The following is a 19524-nucleotide window of genomic DNA, read 5'->3' on the forward strand; positions in this document are numbered from 1 at the left end:
AACTGTGATTTATGCTTACAAAGATTGTTCTGATAGCTGCTAGACCCAAGATGAAACTTCTCTCCCTGATTTCATCAAGCAGACATTGTTAGCTGACTTGTTACTCTATTTTAGTCTACCTAAATGATCAACAGACAAACCTAAATCTTTTGTGGCTGAAAAACATAAGAATGAAACACCACGTTCTACCAAAACCTCCCTTTTTAATCACTTTCACTACACTGAAATGAACTGCACTGAAGAAAACTGAGGGGGGGGTGGAAGTGGGTGCACAAGGGGAAGCTGTCTTCAGGAGAAAAGGGCATTAGTTTTAGCCCAAGGATTCTCTCCTAAAAGCAGTATTTCCAAGACAGCATAACATAAATTCAGAAGTTACAAAAACAAAATTATAAACTGGTGTAGTTTGAATAATAAAAATCAGCAGTCTTACTTGTAAGAATTTAAATTTATAATTAAGATTGTGAATTACAGCATACAGCTGCATAGAGTGCAATATTAATCTCCACTCAGGAGTAGTGAAGTTTCTGAATTATATGAAATATAGCAGTTATTAAATGTTTCTCGAAGTCAGAAAGTTTGCTTTTTAGCTTGAAGGAATATGTCATCATATCATTAAAGCAATGTACTTGCCACACACTTAAAAAAAAAAAAAAGGTACTAAAACCCCAAACACAATTCAAAGACACCGAGATAGACAAAGGACTGTATTTCACAGAGGTTGCACCATTGAATAGAGAGCTATGAGCATTAAAGTTACTGAATTTCAGAGACTTTTGAAAGATGTGACTAACAAGCATCAGAAAAAATAGCTAGAAGATGATTTTATGGTGTGACTGATGGTTCTTGGCATACTAAGTTTCATAGTGGAAGAAAACATTGCAAATTCTGCTTCCTTGGAATTGTCTCAATTCGATACAATAAAACTCATCAAGTAACTACTTGATGTTAGTCATAAGGTAACTACTTGAACAACTGAGAACATTTCTGAGCACTCCAAAGATTGTAACAAACACAATTTCTTAAACTTAAAAAATTTTAAAAGTTTGACTTCAAAATTGGAAGTCTGATTTATTTTGCTCCCTCTGTTAGTTTCAAAACCATTTTTAAAAGAGCATTAAGAATACCAATATAAGAAAGGGTACTGGCAAAGTGTTTTCTTATTAGTCTTAGAGCATTGGCATCTGCAGTATCTGGGGAAGGACAGATCCTCACCAGTGCACGTTGCTGCAAAATACCATACATCTTGCTTTAATTGCAATTGTGAAACATCACTCTGTACCAACAAAAAAATCTGTACACAAAGCAAGTGTTTCTGATCTCCTAAAATCCACTGCAAATAATTTACACTAATTAGAACACTTTTTAATGTAAAGAAGCACTTATATGATCTCCATTACAGCAATTGGTATCATGCCACAATGAACACACCACATTTCACTTACAATTTTAAATTATTCAAATTATATTACAAATAACAATTTCTCTAAGTACACACAGAGAAAACTTATATAAAACTTTACCTGAAAGTATGCCATAAAGAACAAAACCTTTTGAACTGTAATTAATGCGTGGTCTCACCTTCAGTGGAAGTGTGGAATTCTCTGAGACCTTTGCAATGGCAGATAAAATACCGCACATGAGTGCAGAAATCAGCATCATCACTCCAACTGCTGTTAACCAGGACATACTGCAGAAATAGCATAAACTTTCTGCTGATGTGCATACAATGACGTGGACTGCACATAGCATTAGACACATCAAGTAAAACAGCAGAGAGAACAGTGGAGGGGAGAGGGGCACTTCAAATTCTGCCTGGCTGCTCAGGGCTTTTGGAACACTGATCAAAAGGAGCAGCAGAACCTAGAAAAAGAATAGAGAGTTATTGGGGTTAGCTATAACATACACTGAGAATTCACACAAAAAAAATCATACTCTTGTCATCCATGTCACACTGCCATGTGTATATACATGTCACATGCCATGTCACATGCCATGACACATCCATGTCACATGCCATGAAGTATATATACTTCATCAAAAAAACTTGTGAAGAACTAAACTGTATCTTTTGTCCTCAGCAAGATATTACCATACAAATGCGAGAACCAGAGATTGTGTTTTCATTTATTAAGGGCTTGGGCACAAAAGTTACCATAGTTTAATGTGCCTCCTCACCTGTTGTAACGGATCAAATGCATGATCTTCAATTCTCTGCAAAAGTAAGAGCTTTAACCCCCAATATCAAAATAGTTCCTAAGCAAACAAATTCAACCCATCATTTGTCACCTGTAAATGCCTGAAGTTACATACACACTCTGCTAAAGGCAATTCATCTCACAATGTGTGAAATACACATACACAAGAGATCCCGCTGAGTTAAATAGCTTCCCAGACCAGGGAAAATCCTCACAGTATCACACAAGTGTATGCTGCATTTCAAGGTTATGAATTCTCCTGATATTTATTATTTGTACCTCTCCTCATCTTAATTTGATTTATTGGTTTTACTTTTGCTTTGCTCTAACCTGCACACAGATGCAGAATCCCACGTTTCCTCTCAGGTAACTGTAGCAGAGGAGATGAATAATACCGCTAATAATCTCTGCTACTCATGTACAAACCTTTACAAGGGAAAATTCAGCCACATGTTTAAGTGCTTTGCAAGGAGCACAGATGGAGCTACTACTAGACTGAGCTTAATCAGCCTGTGCTAGGGGAAGATTAAAACAGATCAAGATAAAAACAACTGTATCAGACAGCTGCTGTGATCTTTCACTGCCTCTTGTGAAGACCTCTGCCCAAAATTCTTCCAATACAGTGAGATATAGTAAAGTAAACCAAAAATAATCCAATGCATTGCAGCAGTCTTCCTTCTTCTTCATATTCTATTTCACACAGTTCACTTGGTTATGCAAATATGACGTTTCATAGTGTCAAACTGGCTTAGGTCTTACCTTTTAACAGAGCACTTACAATTAAAACAAAACACTCACAACAGGTAAATACTCAAATTATAGTTATCTAAAAATCTAAATTTTGAGCAAATGCATTGTTACCAATTCATGTCCCAGAGGTTTTCTCCTCATCTGAAATACACAATAAGTAGCATTTATAGCATGGTGTAGTTCAAAGTCACCTGTGAGATTCCCCACCCTTATTTATTCAGTGAGGGTGGAAAATCTCTATCAAGACCAAAAGGTTTTGGAAAGCAATGCAGTTTCTTGAGTACTGCACCAGACATAAGAAAAAACTTCAGCAATTTTGCACCAAGTCTTACAGTGATGCTTAGCAAGCCCTTCTCAACCAAAATTTTCATGGTCAGTAGCTACATGTTTCATTTGATGAAGGCCTACTGAGTAAAATGCAACCGCATTCAAGAAAAAAAAAAAATCCAATCCTTTGGGTCCAAAGTAACTGTCAAGAGCCTGAAGTATAGGTTCACAAAACAAAGGAATAAAAAAGAAATACAAGCACCTCAGCTTTGTGCTGAGTTTTATCCACCTCCAGATTTGCCATCTGTTGAGCGGGAAGAGAACCTACCTCTCAACTTCCAAGGGCATTGTGGAACTAATTCCTGCGAAGTGATAGGCAGAGTGATAAACCCCACCGAGCAGTCTACCATAAAGCCATCTCAGATGTATTCTGTACATAGGGAACAGTGCATATAAAATAAAGCATTTTGTCCTGACAGGACAAAGGAGACTCAAACACTGAATAGCTGCTCATGTACTGTTATCCACTCCAGGCCCTGAACAGGACCAGTACTACAGTTATTACAAAGTCTTGTACAGGACCACACACATGCAAGGACTAAATTAAGCTTGTAGCAGGTATTTCCATCCTAGCGAACAACACTTATTTTTACAAAAGTTGATGCTTGTGTCATCTAAAATGTCAGTGCAAGCTTCTACACATGAAAGTTTAGTGTCCAGGCATGATATCCCTTCAGAATGGTTCTCAAAGCATTACCACAGAGGCTATTTCCAGCATTTGGGCTTTGCCCAAAATTACAATTGCAGTGAACCACTTAAGATTTCAGATATGGGATATCTTATCTTTATTGCTACATGAGACATGAAGTGGCAACACTGCACCTTACAGCAAGTATTTATTTCAGGGTTCTACACCTATCAATCAACAGTTCAAATAACAGTTCTTGGAATTGTGAAAATTGCCCACACAAGAAATTGCCTGTTCTCAGCAGCTACGCTTACTGCTAGATAAAGGGGAGCAGGTAGGAACTTGATTGCCAGACTTTTTTTTTTTTAATGCAGTAAGGCTACTTAAAAAGTAGAAGGTTAACACGGGAGTAAAGTTGTAGCACATGTGCATATTTACAGTAACTAGTTACACAAAAACATAAGTAGCTTATATCAAAAGCTCTCTTGAATAATTTCAAAGCCAAGTTACACTGTAAAAGGAGTATTAATCTCATTCAAGTGAAAAGTCAACCAACTCTAAGAGTTCATACTTGGTAATTCTAAAGGCCAGTAAGAGCATATACTAAGTAGTCAGAAACCAGAAACTTTTATGTTTGTGTACTTAGCTTTTTCACAGAAAAAATTTTTGTACCTCTATAATGATCACAGTCCCCACCATCATCGAATACATATCATATTGTGCCACTTGTTTGCTTAGTGAAGAACTCAGAGTCTTCAGGGCCTCCAAATATTGCTTCAGGACCTTTTTGCCAAGATTTAAGAGTATTTCTGAATTATTTCCCTCTAAATACAGTCTGATCCAATTGCCATGGGACTTTTCTGCTATCTTAAAATGTTCATATCCAGGATCTAAGGAGGGGGAAAGAAAGAAAGAAAAAAAAAATAGGTAAGAGGATCCATGAACAAAGAATGATTAATTAGAGATATGATCATATTTTTATATTTGCTTATATTAAATATTAAAATAAATTGCTATGGAGGTTGAAACTTTTTTCATACCTAGAAAGTTACATTATATTCCTGCAGCAAGACAGTAACAAGCCACTTATTCAGAATAAAAGCAATTAATCCCTAATCTGATAAAATGTCATGACTTCTAAAAGTGCCAACTGTATTAAAATAACCATTTACTGTTACAAAAGGTTTCCAGGACAAACTTATTCAAATGCTTTAAAGGCTGAAAAAAGTCATGTTTTCCCCTGGAGCCACTCATCATCCAGGCCATATTGTACAAGCCAAGGAGGAAATGATAAAATAGCTGATCTCTAGAGGAAACACCGAAGGACACACACCACATTAGGCACCTTGATTTTGCTGCAAAGCTAGTGAGAGTCAGTTGGTAACACAAAGTTACACACACAGGATATGAGACTTTGAAAGAGTAATAGAAAAGTTAATAGCTGAAGTGCAGTTTGGCTTCAGACATTTGGACTATGAAGCTGGTACAAAGCAAACCTTCACAAGGAAATGTATTCTACTATATCATTCTACTATAGTGTAAAGACGGCTTTGCAGTCTGACTTGATTGATGCTGCCACTAACCTATGGAAGCAAGATTCTTGTGGCAGAAGGTGATTTCATGATGGCATATCTACATTTTTTTAAAATTCTGAAGAAAAATAAACAAAATCCAAACTAAAACCAAGCAAATAACATTTAATAAAATCTTGGAAAAAAAGAAAAAAAAAAGCATCTCCAGGACATATACCTGTTATCTATACCTAGATAATGTTTTTTTGCAGAAATGTATTTTTGATTAAGTTTTCTGATAAAAATATGCATAAACAGGACCGTGCGTGAACACTTACAACACATATAAAGACTGGTCTGCTTTCAGAACTGGGGACGAGGACAAGACTAGCACTAGACTATGTCCCTGAAAGAAGTAATCTTAAATCAACCATGGAATTCTGTGGGTTCAGGTTTTAATTTAAGTATGCTGTTAAATATAGGTACAGAGACATTACAGTTTCTTTTCTCTCTTATACTGTAGAAACATGTCTGTGTTACTTTACCTAAATTTATTTTAAAAGCTTGAGTGAGGACAACAGGAGACACAGGAAAGAAGCAAACAGTCAGAACACATATTTTTGGAAGTCCTTTGCAAGTACAGCAGCAGTAGCTTTTCTCTTACATGTATTTCCCCTCACTGAATCCACAAAATCTTTACACCAACAGTTCTGGCTCATACATGCCAAAGGGTAGGTATGGAGAGACAATGATTCATGATGATTCAAAGGACACAAGAAAATACTCTACAGTTTTACTCTCCCACAAACTACTCTTGATTTTCATCATCAACTTTCCCACCACCAAACATTTACACAAAAAGCTGCAGCACAAAAAGGTGCCTGGATAGCATTTTTACTTCTCAAAAGACATATTCAGCAGTGACAATAACTACATTCTGCAGGTGAAAACAGAAGACCATCATTTTGTTCACACATGGAAAAAAATGTGAACACTCACAACAAACATAAAGATAAAAAATGATTAAACCAATTTCTGCCAAAATCATATTGTGGATCCTACATACACCTGAAGAGCATTCTATTCACTTTATGTAAGTTTCATTTCAAAAGCATTTATTTAAAATGGAACATTAAGGTCAGTTTCTGTGTTTATTGTAAATGTGGGAAAAGGTGTTGTTCCTAAAAGAAATTAAGACATGTTTTCCCTCTTTATTTTACAGGTGCATCATCCCATACTCCAACACACCACATGATACTTAAAATATTGGTCAATGTGTATAGGCTGCCAGGCCAACATAAATTCAGTTGAAAACACAAGGAAAGCAAGATCATAACTTTCATGGAATCCCAGAACTGTCCAGGTTGGAAAAGACCTTAAAGATCATCCAGTCCAACTATTAACCTAACACTGACTGTTCCCAACTACACCACATCCCTCAGCGCTATGTCAACCCGACTCTTAAAAACCTCCAGGAATGGGGACTCCACCACCTCCCTGGGCAGCCCATTCCAATGCCCAACAACCCCTTCCGGAAAGAAATGCTTTGTAATATCCAGTCTAAACCTTCCCTGCTGCAACTGGAGGCCATTACCTCTCATCCTGTCATTTGTTACTTGGTTAAAGAGACTCATCCCCAGCTCTCTGCAACCTCCTTTCAGGGAGCTGTAGAGGGCCATGAGGTCTCCCCTCAGCCTCCTCCAGACTAAAAACCCCCAGTTCCCTCAGCCACTCCCCATACGACCTGTGCTCCAGACCCTGCACCAGTTCTGTTGCCCTTCTCTGGACACGCTCTAGTCATTCAATGTCCTTTTTGTAGTGAGGGGCCCAACACTGAACACAGGAATCGAGGTGCAGCCTCACCACTGCCGAGTACAGGAGTAAGACCCCTTCCCTGTCCCTGCTGGCCACGCTATTGCTGACACAAGCCAGGATGCCATTGGCCTTCTTGGCCACCTGGGCACACTGCTGGCTTCTGTTCAGCTGGCTGTCAAATCAGCTCCCCCAGGTCCCTCTCTGACTGGCAGCTCTCCAGCCACTCCTCCCCAAGCCTGTAGCACTGCTGGGGGTTGTTGTGGCCCAAGGGCAGCCCCTGGCATTTGGCCTCATGGAAACTCCTCCAGTTGGCCTCAGCCCATGGCTCCAGCCTGTCCAGGTCTCTCTGCAGAGCCTCCCTACTCTCGAGCAGATCAATACTCCCACCTAACTTTAATTTCCCTACCATAGTTCTTTGAACAGTGGATTCCCTATAAAGTTCCTATTCCATATATTTGAAATAAGAGTTAAATATTCATACTTCTGAGGAAATCCAAAAATCCAGAAAGGATCATTTAAAATGAGCTTTAATCAAACTGAGATTTGACATGACACTACTTAATTAAATGGAACACTGAAATGAGTTCAAGTTATATTTTGAAATCTAAATAAAGTCTCTCCACATCATCTGGTCCTGTTCTGCACCCTTATCATGCTCTTTGTGCAGCCTCCCTCTTAATTCCTTTTAGCATCTTTATTATACTTCTTTCCATGCTACTGCCCACCAAACCCATTCTGTCCACATTATGAAAGATGACTGTTTTTAGTCAAACCCACATTCGTATCTTTGTTATATATTGTGAATGATGTAAAGAGCCTGCAGAAAGGAATAAAGGACCACAGTTAACAAATTTCCTTTGACAACTCCAATGATATCTGTTCAATGGCATATTTGTATGTAATAAGTATAAACTGAGAAGGGTCACAGACTCTGGATTGTTGGAGAAGCATTTTGGTAACTGGTGGATAACATTTGCAAGTCACTCCTGTATGGGATACTCACAAGACAAATCAAACTTGAGGCAAAATCCAAAGAAAACTTGCCCAGTTACAGGTTTCCCAAAGCACTGGCAATGGTTTACTTGCATAGTATTACGTTAGCAATTTCTGCTTCAGCCTTCTTCCAGTGTTATCAAAAGCAGATGGCTATGCTTCCCAAGCATCTGATAACAATTTCACTTAGTTCCAGGCACAGGCAGCAATAATTTTGAAAAAAATATATAAATAGAACAATGGATAATGTAAAAGTGACTTCTCCAGTTTCATAATTATATAAACCTCCCAGTAACAATCAAATTATTTCAGTCAACACATTCACCTGATACAAGTTCAGGATTAGTTCCAAAGTGAAAAGTGGAGAGTCATTTCAATAACAACATCCAACTTGCTCTCGTGTGACTTTTCATTCCACTGTGAAGTCCCTTTCAAAGAAACAAACCTAGTTCATCATTCAGATGCATTTCCATAAGTTCAGAACATGAGGGAAGCATTACTAAATACCTACAGCTGCTTACCTTACACTGAGGTATGAACTTGCTCAGAAACTCAAAGTCCCAAAGTGTGTTTCTAGACACTTCTCCTTTCAGCTTAATTTTTGCCAATTGTTTTTAGTGGCCTTTTCCAGAACCTGTTGTTGTTATGCCAGTTGGTTTTAGTGGCCTTTTCCAGAACCTAATGCCTCACCGTTTGCATTCATTTCTGAAAATAATCAAGCCCATATTTGAGCTTCAAGTTCCTATTTTAAAATTTAATTTACCTGAAGATACGTTTAACTGGGAAGATACCTTTGTATCCCAATAAATCAAAAGCCAAGTCCCCTGAAATGCTGTACCACCTCTTGATTTGAAAATGCATGTTTGTATGAGCAAACACTGAGGAATGAAACAAAACAAAAAAAAAAAAAGAAAGAAGTTACTGAGTTGCCTTCGTTCTGTTCTTTATTAACCGATATACTTAAAACACACTTGAAGACAAAGATATCTTTGTATACTGTTCTGGTTTGTTCTTAACATTGGAGTGGCTGAATCCCAGGAACTCCATGGCTTCTTCATGAAACAGCATATAAAGGTCATTCTACCTTCCCATCTGACTCTGATTCATCTCATACTTCATCTTCTTCATCATCATACTTCATCTTTTTGCATAAAAAATGAACATTGCACCAAAAAAAGAATGTATACATTATGCTTACAATGGCTGAATCTTTTCTTACCATGTCTCAGTCATCATATTCAAGGTATTAATAAGATGGTGCCCTATCTCTCTGCTGCAAATTACAATACAGTCTGCAGAAATTTCATAATTTCCCCTTTAGAATGAGTTGAAAATAGTAATAATTTTTAAAAAGCAGCAAAGCTTAGGGTATACCTTCAAGTATCTTTCACTTTAAACTGAAGCTCCAGTCATAGGCATTTCTCTTAGTTTTCAACTGAAATGTTATGATCCACCCGTTGTTACTAGCCAAGAATCTGGAAAGCTTGAACCTGCAGCAGCAAATGTTGCCTAATTAGCAGAGATGTCTAATTGGGTTATATTCTGGTGTTTCTTTCTCTCAGAAAACCTGTCAGCACACCTTGTCTGTGGAATTCCAAAATGGAATTCCCCAAGACTTGTCAGCACAATTTTGATGAGTGTCTAGATGGTCCACAAATAAAAACCAAAGACTCAGAGCAGGGTGAGCTAAAGCAGATTGCTCAAAACTGTGTCCAGTCAGGTCTTGAATGTCTCCAGGTATGGAGACTCCATAACCCCTCTGGGCAACTCATTCCAGTCCTGACAACCCTTACATAAAAAAATTTTTCTTTAATTTAAACAAAATTTCTTGTATATCAATTTATGCCCACTGCTTCATCTATTCACTGGGCACCACCAAGTAAAGCTTGGTTCAATCTTCTATATTCCCTCCCATCACATATTACCTACACTGGTAAAATCCCTGCCAAATCTTCTCCTATCCAAGCTAAACAGTACTAACACCCTCATACACTCCTTGTATGACAGATGTTCAAATCCATTCATCACCTTCATGGCCATTCGCTGTACTCACTACATTATATCCATGCCTTTCTTGTACTGGGGATCCCAGAACTGGACCAGGAGTCCAGATGTGGTCTCATCATACTGAGGAAAAAGGAAGGATTGATCTGCTACTGACTATCCTCCTAATGCAGCCTTGGATGCTGTTTGCCTTCCTTCTGCAAGGGTCTATGGCTGGCTGTTTAACATGGTGTTCCCAGGGATTTCTTGTCCTTCTCCACCAAGTGGTGCATGGGATTACTACTTCTCAGGTACAGGATTCAGCATTTCCCTTTGCTGAATCTTAAGTTCCTGTCAGCCCATTCTGCAGCCTGTCAAGGTGCCTCTGAATGGCAGCACACCCACCTAATCTATCAATCACTCCTCCAAGTTTTGTATTGTCCACAGACTTACTGAGGGGGCATACTGTCCCATTAATGAAGATGTTAAACAGTATTGGCCTGTGTCAGTAGAGATTGATCATTAATGACTGGCCTCCAGGTGGACTTCGTGCTGCTAATCACAACCCTGTAAGACCAGCAGGTGAGCCACTTTTCAGTCTACCTCACTATCCAGTTATCTAGCCTGAACTGAAACAGGTTAGTTGAAGCAGCTAAGAGCACCATGGATGGTGAACATGGGGCTTCCTCAAGTTGTCTGAAGACCTATTAACTCTTGTCAATCATACTGTCTGTAGCAGACACCCATAACAACATTGCCCATGTTGGCCTGTTGACTAATCCTGACCCAGAAGTTCTCAACTGTTTCATTATCCACCTCCAGAGCAGAGCTCCATGTGCTGCCACTGCTCTCTCACAAAAAGGGCAACTCTCCCTCCTCATCTTCCCAACTCACAATCATAGAATGGTTTGGGTTGGAAGGCAAGGCACCTTTAAAGATCATCTAGTCCAGCCCCACCACCATGGGCAAGGACATCTTTCACTAGATTACAACTAGTTACTGTTTTCCACTTGGACATTGAGCCATTGACTATAACATTTTCGATGTGGCCATCCAGCCAATTTCTTATTCATCTAAGACCCCATTCGTCAAACCCATATCTCTCTAACACAGCAGCAAAAATGTTGGGGGAGGCCATATCAAAGGCCTTACAGAAGTCTAGCTAGATGACATCCGTAGCTTTTCTCTTGTCCACTGATGCAGTTACTCCATCATAGAAGGCCACCAGATTAGTCAGGAACAATTTGCTCTTGGTGAAGCAATGCTAGCCACCTCTAGTCACCTTCCTGTTTTCCATGTGTTGTGACATGTCTTCCACGAGGATCTGTTCCATGACCTTATCTGGCATAGAGGTGAGGCTGACTGGTGTAGAGGTTTAAGCCTTGCTGGGACCGGAGAGCACGTTGACGTTGCCCCTCCCCCACCCGCGGCCAGTCGGGCTGGAAGTTAGACACAGACCTGGGCTAAAATAACGAGAAATTTAATACAACAGAGTGATAGAACAATCTGAACAACAACAGTAGCAATGATAACAACAATAAACAGCAATAACAGTGAACAAGACAAACGATATACAGAGAAATCCGCCAGCTGGTTTACGGAAAAAACGTTCCCGCCACCAAGCCTGCCAAAGAGCCTGGTAAAAAGGTTCCGTCCCTGGACTTGACACCAGCATGGTATTAATAACCCGGCTGAAGATCCCTTCCCCGTCTCTCTCTGCTGGGGAAACCTAACCCTATCCTAGCTGAACCAGGACATAATCCACCCCTTTATTCTATACCATCTGTGTCATGTCCAGCTGCCATTTAGCAGTTAATAATAGCAAAGTAATAATTTACAAAGGCACAGCATATTTTACGGCATGTTCTCACCCAGAATCGAGTCCCCCTGTGGTATGCATTCGACCTCTCCAGTGTCCTGCATTACCCACCAGGTACAACCAGGTACTTGGGCAAAAGCAATCCCGCGGATGGGTTTAACTTTGCCTTTGCCTGGCGCAGGATTAAACCAGACCATTTTTCCCAATATATTCCTCATGTGCACCACAGGGACTTTATCCCCATCTACAGCATGCGGAGGTTTCGACTGAGACTGGCCAGCTAGACTGGCAGATCCTCTTGTGTTGACTAGCCAGGTAGCCTTTGCTAGATGCATGTCCCAGTCTTTGAAGGTCCCACCTCCCAGTGCTTTCAATGTGCTTTTTAACAGTCCATTGTAGCGCTCGATCTTCCCAGAGGCTGGTGCGTGGTACGGGATATAGTAGACCCACTCGATGCCATGTTCTTCTGCTCAGGTATTTATGAGGTTGTTTTGGAAGTGGGTCCCGTTGTCTGACTCAATTCTCTCTGGGGTGCCGTGTCGCCACAGGACTTGGGTCTCAAGGCCCAGGATGGTGTTCCGGGCGGTGGCGTGGGATGCTGGGTAAGCTTCCAGCCATCCAGTGGTTACTTCCACCACTGTGAGCACATGGTGCTTCCTGTGGCGGGTCTGTGGCAGTGTGATGTAGTCAATCTGCCAGGACTCTCCATATCTATATTTCAGCCATCGCTCTACATTTTGCTGGGGCTTCACCCACTTGGCATGTTTGATAGTAGCACAGGTCTCACATCCATGGATGATCTCTGCAGTGGTGTCAACAGTGACGTCCACCCCTCCATCTCGAGCCCACCTGTATGTTGCATCCCTACCTTGGTGGCCCAAGGTCTCATGGGCCCACTGGTCTATGAACAGTTCACCTTTGCGCTGCCAGTCCAAGTCCACCTGAGCCACTATAATCTTAGCAGCTTGGTCTGCCTGCTGGTTGTGTTGATGTTCATCAGTGGCCCGACTCTTGGGTACATGGGCATCCACATGGCACACCTTCACAACGAGGTTCTCCACATGGGCTGCAATGTCCTGCCATACTTCAGCAGCCCAGATGGTTTTACCCTTATGTTACCAGTTGTTCTGCTTCCATTACTGCAGCCATTTCCACAGGGTATTCACCAGTGCCCATGAGTTGGTGTAGAGGTAGAGCCTTGGCCACTTTTCCCGCTCAGCAATATCCAAAGCAAGCTGAACAGCTTTCACCTCTGCAAACTGACTCGATTCACCCTGTCCCTCAGCAGCTTCAGTGACTTATCGTGTGGGACTCCATACAGCAGCCTTCCATCGTCGATGTTTTCCCACAATATGACAAGACCCATCAGTGAACAGGGCATATTGATTCTCCTCATCCGGCAGCTCATTATATGGTGGGGCCTCCTTAGCATGTGCTACCTCCTGTTCTGGTGACATCCCGGAATCTTTGCTCTCTGGCCAGTTTGTAATCACCTCTAGTATACCCGGGCATCTGGGGTTCCCTATTTGAGCCCGTTGTGTTATCAACGCAACCCATTTACTCCATGTGGCATCTGTTGCATGATGTGTGGAGGAGGCCTTTCCTTTGAACATCCACCCCAGCACCGGCAGTCGGGGTGCCAGGAGGAGCTGTGTTTCAGTGCCAACCACGTCTGAGGCAGCCCGAACTCCTTCGTATGCTGCCAGTATCTCCTTCTAAGTTGGTATCTAATTACCTTCAGAGACTTTGTATCCCTGGCTCCAAAAGCCTAGAGGTTGGCCTTGGGTCTCCACAGGTGCTCTCTGCCAGAGGCCCCAGGTAGGGCCATTCTCACCGGCTGCAGTGTAGAGCATGTTCTTAACCTCCTGCCCTTCCCGGACTGGCCCGAGGGCTACTGCCTGGGCAATCTCCCGCTTAATCTGTTCAAAGGATTGTTTTTGCTCAGGGCTCCATTCAAAATCATTCTTCTTACAAGGTTACGTGGTAGAGAGGGCTCACAGTCAGGCTGTAGTTCAGGATGTGCATCCTCCAGAACCCCACAGCACCCAGGAAAGACTGAGTCTCCATTTTAGAGGTTGGTGGGGCCATGGCTGTTATCTTGTTTATCACCTCCATTGGGATGTGGCGACACCCATCTTGCCATTTTATCCCTCGGAATTGAATTTCCCTTGCCGGCCACTTAACTTTCTTTTGCTTAATGGCAAAGCCGGCCTTCAGGAGGATTTCAATTATCTTCTTCCCTTTCTCAAAGACTTCCTCGGCTGTATCCCCCCATACAATGATGTCAACAATATACTGCAGGTGTTCTGGAGCCCCACCTTTCTCCAGTGTAGTATGGACCAGTTCATGGCAAATAGTGGAGCTGCGGTTCCACCCCTGGGGCAATCGATTCCACGTGTACTGGATGCCTCTCCAAGTGAACGCAAACTGTGGCCTGCACTCTGGCGCTATTGGAATGGAGAAGAACGCGTTAGCAATGTCTATCGTGGCGTACCACTTGACTGCCTTCGACTCCAGTTCATACTGGAGCTCAAGCATGTCCGGCACTGCAGCATGCACTGCTGGCGTAACTTCATTCAGGCCACGGTAGTCCACAGTTAGCCTCCATTCACCATTAGGCTTTCTCACTGGCCATATAGGGCTGTTGAAGGGGGAGTGAGTTTTGCTGATTACCTTCTGGCTTTCTAGTTGACGGATCACCTGATCGATGGGGACCAGGGAATCTCGGTTGGTGCGGTACTGCCGCCAGTGCACCGTCCTGGTAGCAATCGGCACTCGCTGCTCCTCAACTTTAAGTCGCCCCACCACTGAGGGATCCTCTGAGAGGCCGGTAAGGTGGACAACTGTTCAGCCTCCTCTGGGCCAGCTACACCAAAAGCCCACCGGTACCCTTTTGGGTCTTTGAAGTACCCTCTCCTGAGATGGTCTATGCCCAGGATGCACGGGGCATCTGGGCCAGTCAGAATGGGGTGCTTATGCCTGTCCTTCCCAGTCAGGCTCACTTCAGCTTCCAATAAGGTCAGCTGTTGGGATCCCCCTGTCACTCCGGAGATGCAGATGGATTCAACCCCACTGTAGCTCGATGCATCAGGGTGCACTGTGCACCAGTGTCCACCAAAGTGTAGTACTCTTGTGGGTCTGACGTGCCAGGCCATCGGATCCACACTGTCCAGTAAATCCGATTATCCCTTTCCACCACCTGGCTGGAGGCAGGGCCCCTCTAATCCTGCTCAGCATCACTCACTTCTTGCAAGTACGATTTACTGGTCCCCTCAAGAGGGTCAGATATAACGTTCACCATTGTATTCTGCCTAGGGGATTTCTGACTGGACACTGGAGCTGGCCTTTTCTTGGAGGACTCCCCTTTCATGATGGTCTTCCCTTTCAGCTGCTCTACTCGTGCAGCTAGGGCAGCAGTGGGCTGTCCATCCCACCTCCTCATGTTTTCTCCATGGTCGCAGAGGAAAAACCACAGGGTGCCTCGTGGTGTGTGCCTTCTGCTGTCTTTCTCTTGAGTGGGGAAACGTTTACTTCTAATTGTTGAGACATTAGCCCGTGCAGGTGGAATGTAGGACATGTACTCTTCCATTTTCTGGACCCTCTGAGACAGTTCCTCCACAGCTGAGACCCAGGAATGCTGAGATGAAGGGAGATTTCCCTCATATTGCCGGAGCTTGCCAACCACTCCATCCACTGTTAGAGTGGGGGTGTCTGTCCACCAGGACACTATTGCCAATGCTTTCGAGTGTGCTTCTGGTGCACTCTCCAGGAACTTTTGCTTCATCAGCTGTGTGCAAGGAGCCTGATTTGGGTCCATGAGTGACTGCTCATTATTCAGATCACCATAGATCATCTCAAACACAGCCAGTTCCCTGAGATTTTGGATGCCTTTCTCAATGGTGGTCCATTTGACTAGCTGACATAGGATATCATCCTTGTAGGGGTGCCTCTCCCTTACACTGAACAGGAGTCGCTTCCAAAGGCTGAGGGTTTGAGTCTGCTTCCCTATTTCCCTATCAATGCCAGCATCCTTGGCCAAAGATCCCAGCTGCTTGGCCTCTCTCCCCTCCATCTCAAAAGCACTGGCTCCATTGTCCCAGCATCGGAGCAGCCAAGTGCAAATCCGCTCGCCTCCCAGGCGGCTGAAATCTCTCCGCATATCTCGCAGCTCAGTCCGAGACAGAGATCAGACGATCACCTCTGGCCCTTCCTCCTGTTCCCGTGATGGGCCTGGCTCATCCTCATCCCTCACTCTGCAAACTGACTTTCTGGTATATTTTGTTTTCTGTATTGGGGTGACTGACACTGGCTCTGCCTGGCTCTCTGGCTCAGTCTGTGTGCTGGTGGAGGCGACTGAGACTGGCTCTGCCTGTGCCCCCAGTTCAGATATTGTTTGTGTGGCCTTTTCTTCCCTTTTAGGGCAGCGGGTGGTATTAAAGAGGACACGGTAGGCATGGGCAAGTCCCGAACACATTGCAGCGAGTTGTGTCTCCTGGGTTTTGCCAGTTTGGTAACACACCCTTTCTAAGCACTCCATCAGCTTCTCAGGGCTTTGCATTTGCTCAGGAGTGAAATTCCAAAGCATTGGGGGTGCCCACCGACTCAGGCCTTTGCCCATCTTTTCCCACACCCCTTGCCACTCACTATTATCTGACCTCAGGGCAGGTTTCCAGACACTACTATTGTTAGAGAAATGCCGCATGGCCAAAATCGAAATCAGGCAGGCATTCAGAAGGCATTGTGCCACAATCACACCGGCCTGCAGGCTCCATGAATAATTAAAACTCCCCAAAGCCAAGAGGATCTCTTCCCCTGGCTCACCCACAGAGGGAGTGAGACCCCTAACTAAAGCCCAAACGGCAAACAGGTACCGGCCCACCCCCACACACAGTGATACAAAGGCAGCATACGCGTTCAATAGCCTGTATCCACAGGGATCATAAACTGGATATAAGGAGTAATCCAGCCCCACCACACAAACAAATGGGCCAGCATCACAAACATTTTCTTATCAAACAAATATAAAAAAAAAAAAAAATTACACCCAACAGATTGCTGTATCACACTCTGGTCAGGGTCTGCCCCACGCTGGTGCGCCAATTAATAATGTGCAGGTTTAAGCCTTGCATGGTACAGAGAGCATGTTGACATTGCCCCTCCCCCACCCGCGGCCGGTCAGGCTGGAAGTTAGACACAGACCCGAGCTAAAATAACGAGAAATGTAATACAACAGAGTGATAGAATAATCTGAACAACAGTAGCAATGATAACAACAATAAACAGCAATAACAGTGAACAAGACAAACGATATACAGAGAAATACCACTAGCTGGTTTACGGAAAAAAAATTCCCGCCACCGAGCCCGCCAAAGAGCCCGGTAAAAAGGTTCCGTCCCTGGACCTGACGCCAGCATGGTATTAATAAACCGGCTGGAGATCCCTTCCCCCTCTCTCTCTGCTGGGAAACCTAACCCTATCCTAGCTGAACCAGGACAACTGGTCAGTAGTTCCCAGGGCGTTTCTTTTCACTCTTTTTAAAAATGGGCATCCTTCTTGAAGATGAATCTGACTACTGAACATTAAGACTTCTTTGCAAGATAATCCCTTTCTTATAGGAATCACAACAGATACGCATAAATGTGTATGTGCCTGTAGTGGGACAGGTGGGATGGCAATAATCTTCACTTAGAAGCCATCCAAACTAAAGGGTCATTCATGCACACTTTTAAACTACATGCAGCACTAGTCACTAAATTAGTGACATTTTCCTTAGTATTTCTAGAGCCAAAAGTATCCACATCAATCAACTAACACTAAACAAACAGCCTATCTCTTTTCCTTGCCAATATTAATTATTCTGACCAAAGTGTTAAGCTACAGCCCTGCACATCTAGGACACTCCAAGAAAAAAAAAAAGACCCTCTAAGAAGTTTACAGCAACAGGGAGAACTCACCCTAAGACTCTGCAAAGAAAGCTACGATGACTTGGATCCAGTTCCATGTTACTGAGATTCGCTATTAGCAAAAGGAGAGAAGCTCATCATGGATGCTTTGCACCCCAACCCCTTTCCAGTAGGGTAGGATCTCTAATAGCATTTTGCAGTCACAAGCAAGTAGCATAAAAATTTCTCACATTTCCACCCTCAACAATTTTGTATTAATTTCTCAGATGAAAGATCCAATTGAAATTCAGCTGTTACCGGACAAAAATATAATCAAAGTGAACATATAAACCAGAAGCTGGTAGAAACTTCAGTCTGTTTCACCAGTGCTTGCACAAATACTGTCAGATAGAGCTTTCTGCTGAAATTTTCAGTAACATTGCCATATCCTGAACTCCACCAACAAGGCAAGTTTCCTCAATACAAATGCATTAAGTAAGGAAATCTTTTCAGAAAAAAAAATTTGGAGTAGATGGACCATAGGTCTCGCTATTGACATGTTGCTACCATAAATGTCATTTATTTTGCTGGACTCCTGGACATGGTTTAGTTATGCTAGAAGCTGTGATATTGAAAGTTAATTAATTTTTGACCTACAGTGATCATCTTGCTAAACTTTATGTTGTTGCCCACTTTAATGTGCATCCTCATCCAGTTAATGATTCAATAATTATAAATCAAGTGACAAGGACTTCAAGCTTCACAGTCACTTTACGACAACAATTTCTAATGTCCAAGATAAAATATTTTCCCTCATCCTCTGACTCAAATTTTTTCATGTAATTATCATATTAACTTGGTTACTTATACTGCACTTTGTATCATGCTTCCTAATAAAAGCTATGTTTATTTTTTCCACTTATTTTTTATTCTTTTCTCCAAATACACACACACACATGTGTATTTTTAATAAGCAACTTACCCTAAATTATTTCCCAACTTTATTTGAAGCATATTTTTATTTAAACTAGAAAATTCACTCCAATGTGCTATTCTTCCAAATAGCTCAGAAACAGTGTCATATGTATGATACCTCACAAATAGCAGATATGAAACCACGGAGATTTAACTAGGCTGGAAGTTCTACTTTAAGCTTACTCTTCCATATTATTTCTGCTCTTCTGCCTATTAGAAGTAGTACTGATCATTAAAAACCTTTATTCAGAGGCAGTGTGCCAGAGTAGGTTACAGTAAAGACTAATCTCAGTATCATTTCTCTGAACACTGCTCTCAACTGAATGGCTAATAAAACTAACCTAAAAAACTACCCGAACTGTGTTATAAACAATCTCTTTTTTGTATATATAACCTTCTTTTTTAGCTGATTTACCTTTTTCATACGCATCTGTATTCTCTTGCAGCAGTCTGCTAAGCTGGAACCCATTCAAGTGCACAAAACGTAGTTGTTCTCTCATTGTCGTGCCTCCCAGAACTGGCAATATAAGGTTCCCAACACTGTTTCTTGAAATTGGTAGACCAAGACCTACTGCCAGTGTGCTAGCTATATCAGTTTGTTGCACAAGTTCAGGTTGCGTTAGAGGACCTAGAATCAAAAAAAAAA

At 42.3% G+C, this 19524-nt stretch overlaps 1 protein-coding gene across 9 annotated transcripts in view; it reads right to left on the reverse strand.

Moving 5' to 3' along the window:
• Positions 1 to 19524, reverse strand: part of PIGG (phosphatidylinositol glycan anchor biosynthesis class G) — a 101398-nt gene that overhangs the window by 69373 nt on the left and 12501 nt on the right. For all 9 annotated transcript variants that reach the window (XM_026866078.1, XM_026866077.1, XM_026866083.1 and 6 more), the window contains 3 exons: positions 19294 to 19506; positions 4573 to 4790; positions 1579 to 1860 (listed from right to left, as the gene is read on the reverse strand). In XM_026866078.1, the coding sequence (XP_026721879.1) occupies positions 1579 to 1860; positions 4573 to 4790; positions 19294 to 19506 (713 nt within the window). The remainder of the gene's footprint in view (positions 1 to 1578; positions 1861 to 4572; positions 4791 to 19293; positions 19507 to 19524) is intronic.

The sequence above is a fragment of the Athene cunicularia genome (genome assembly GCF_003259725.1).
Source record: "Athene cunicularia isolate RWA chromosome Z unlocalized genomic scaffold, athCun1 chrZ_part2, whole genome shotgun sequence".
NCBI classification, from domain to species: domain Eukaryota; kingdom Metazoa; phylum Chordata; class Aves; order Strigiformes; family Strigidae; genus Athene; species Athene cunicularia.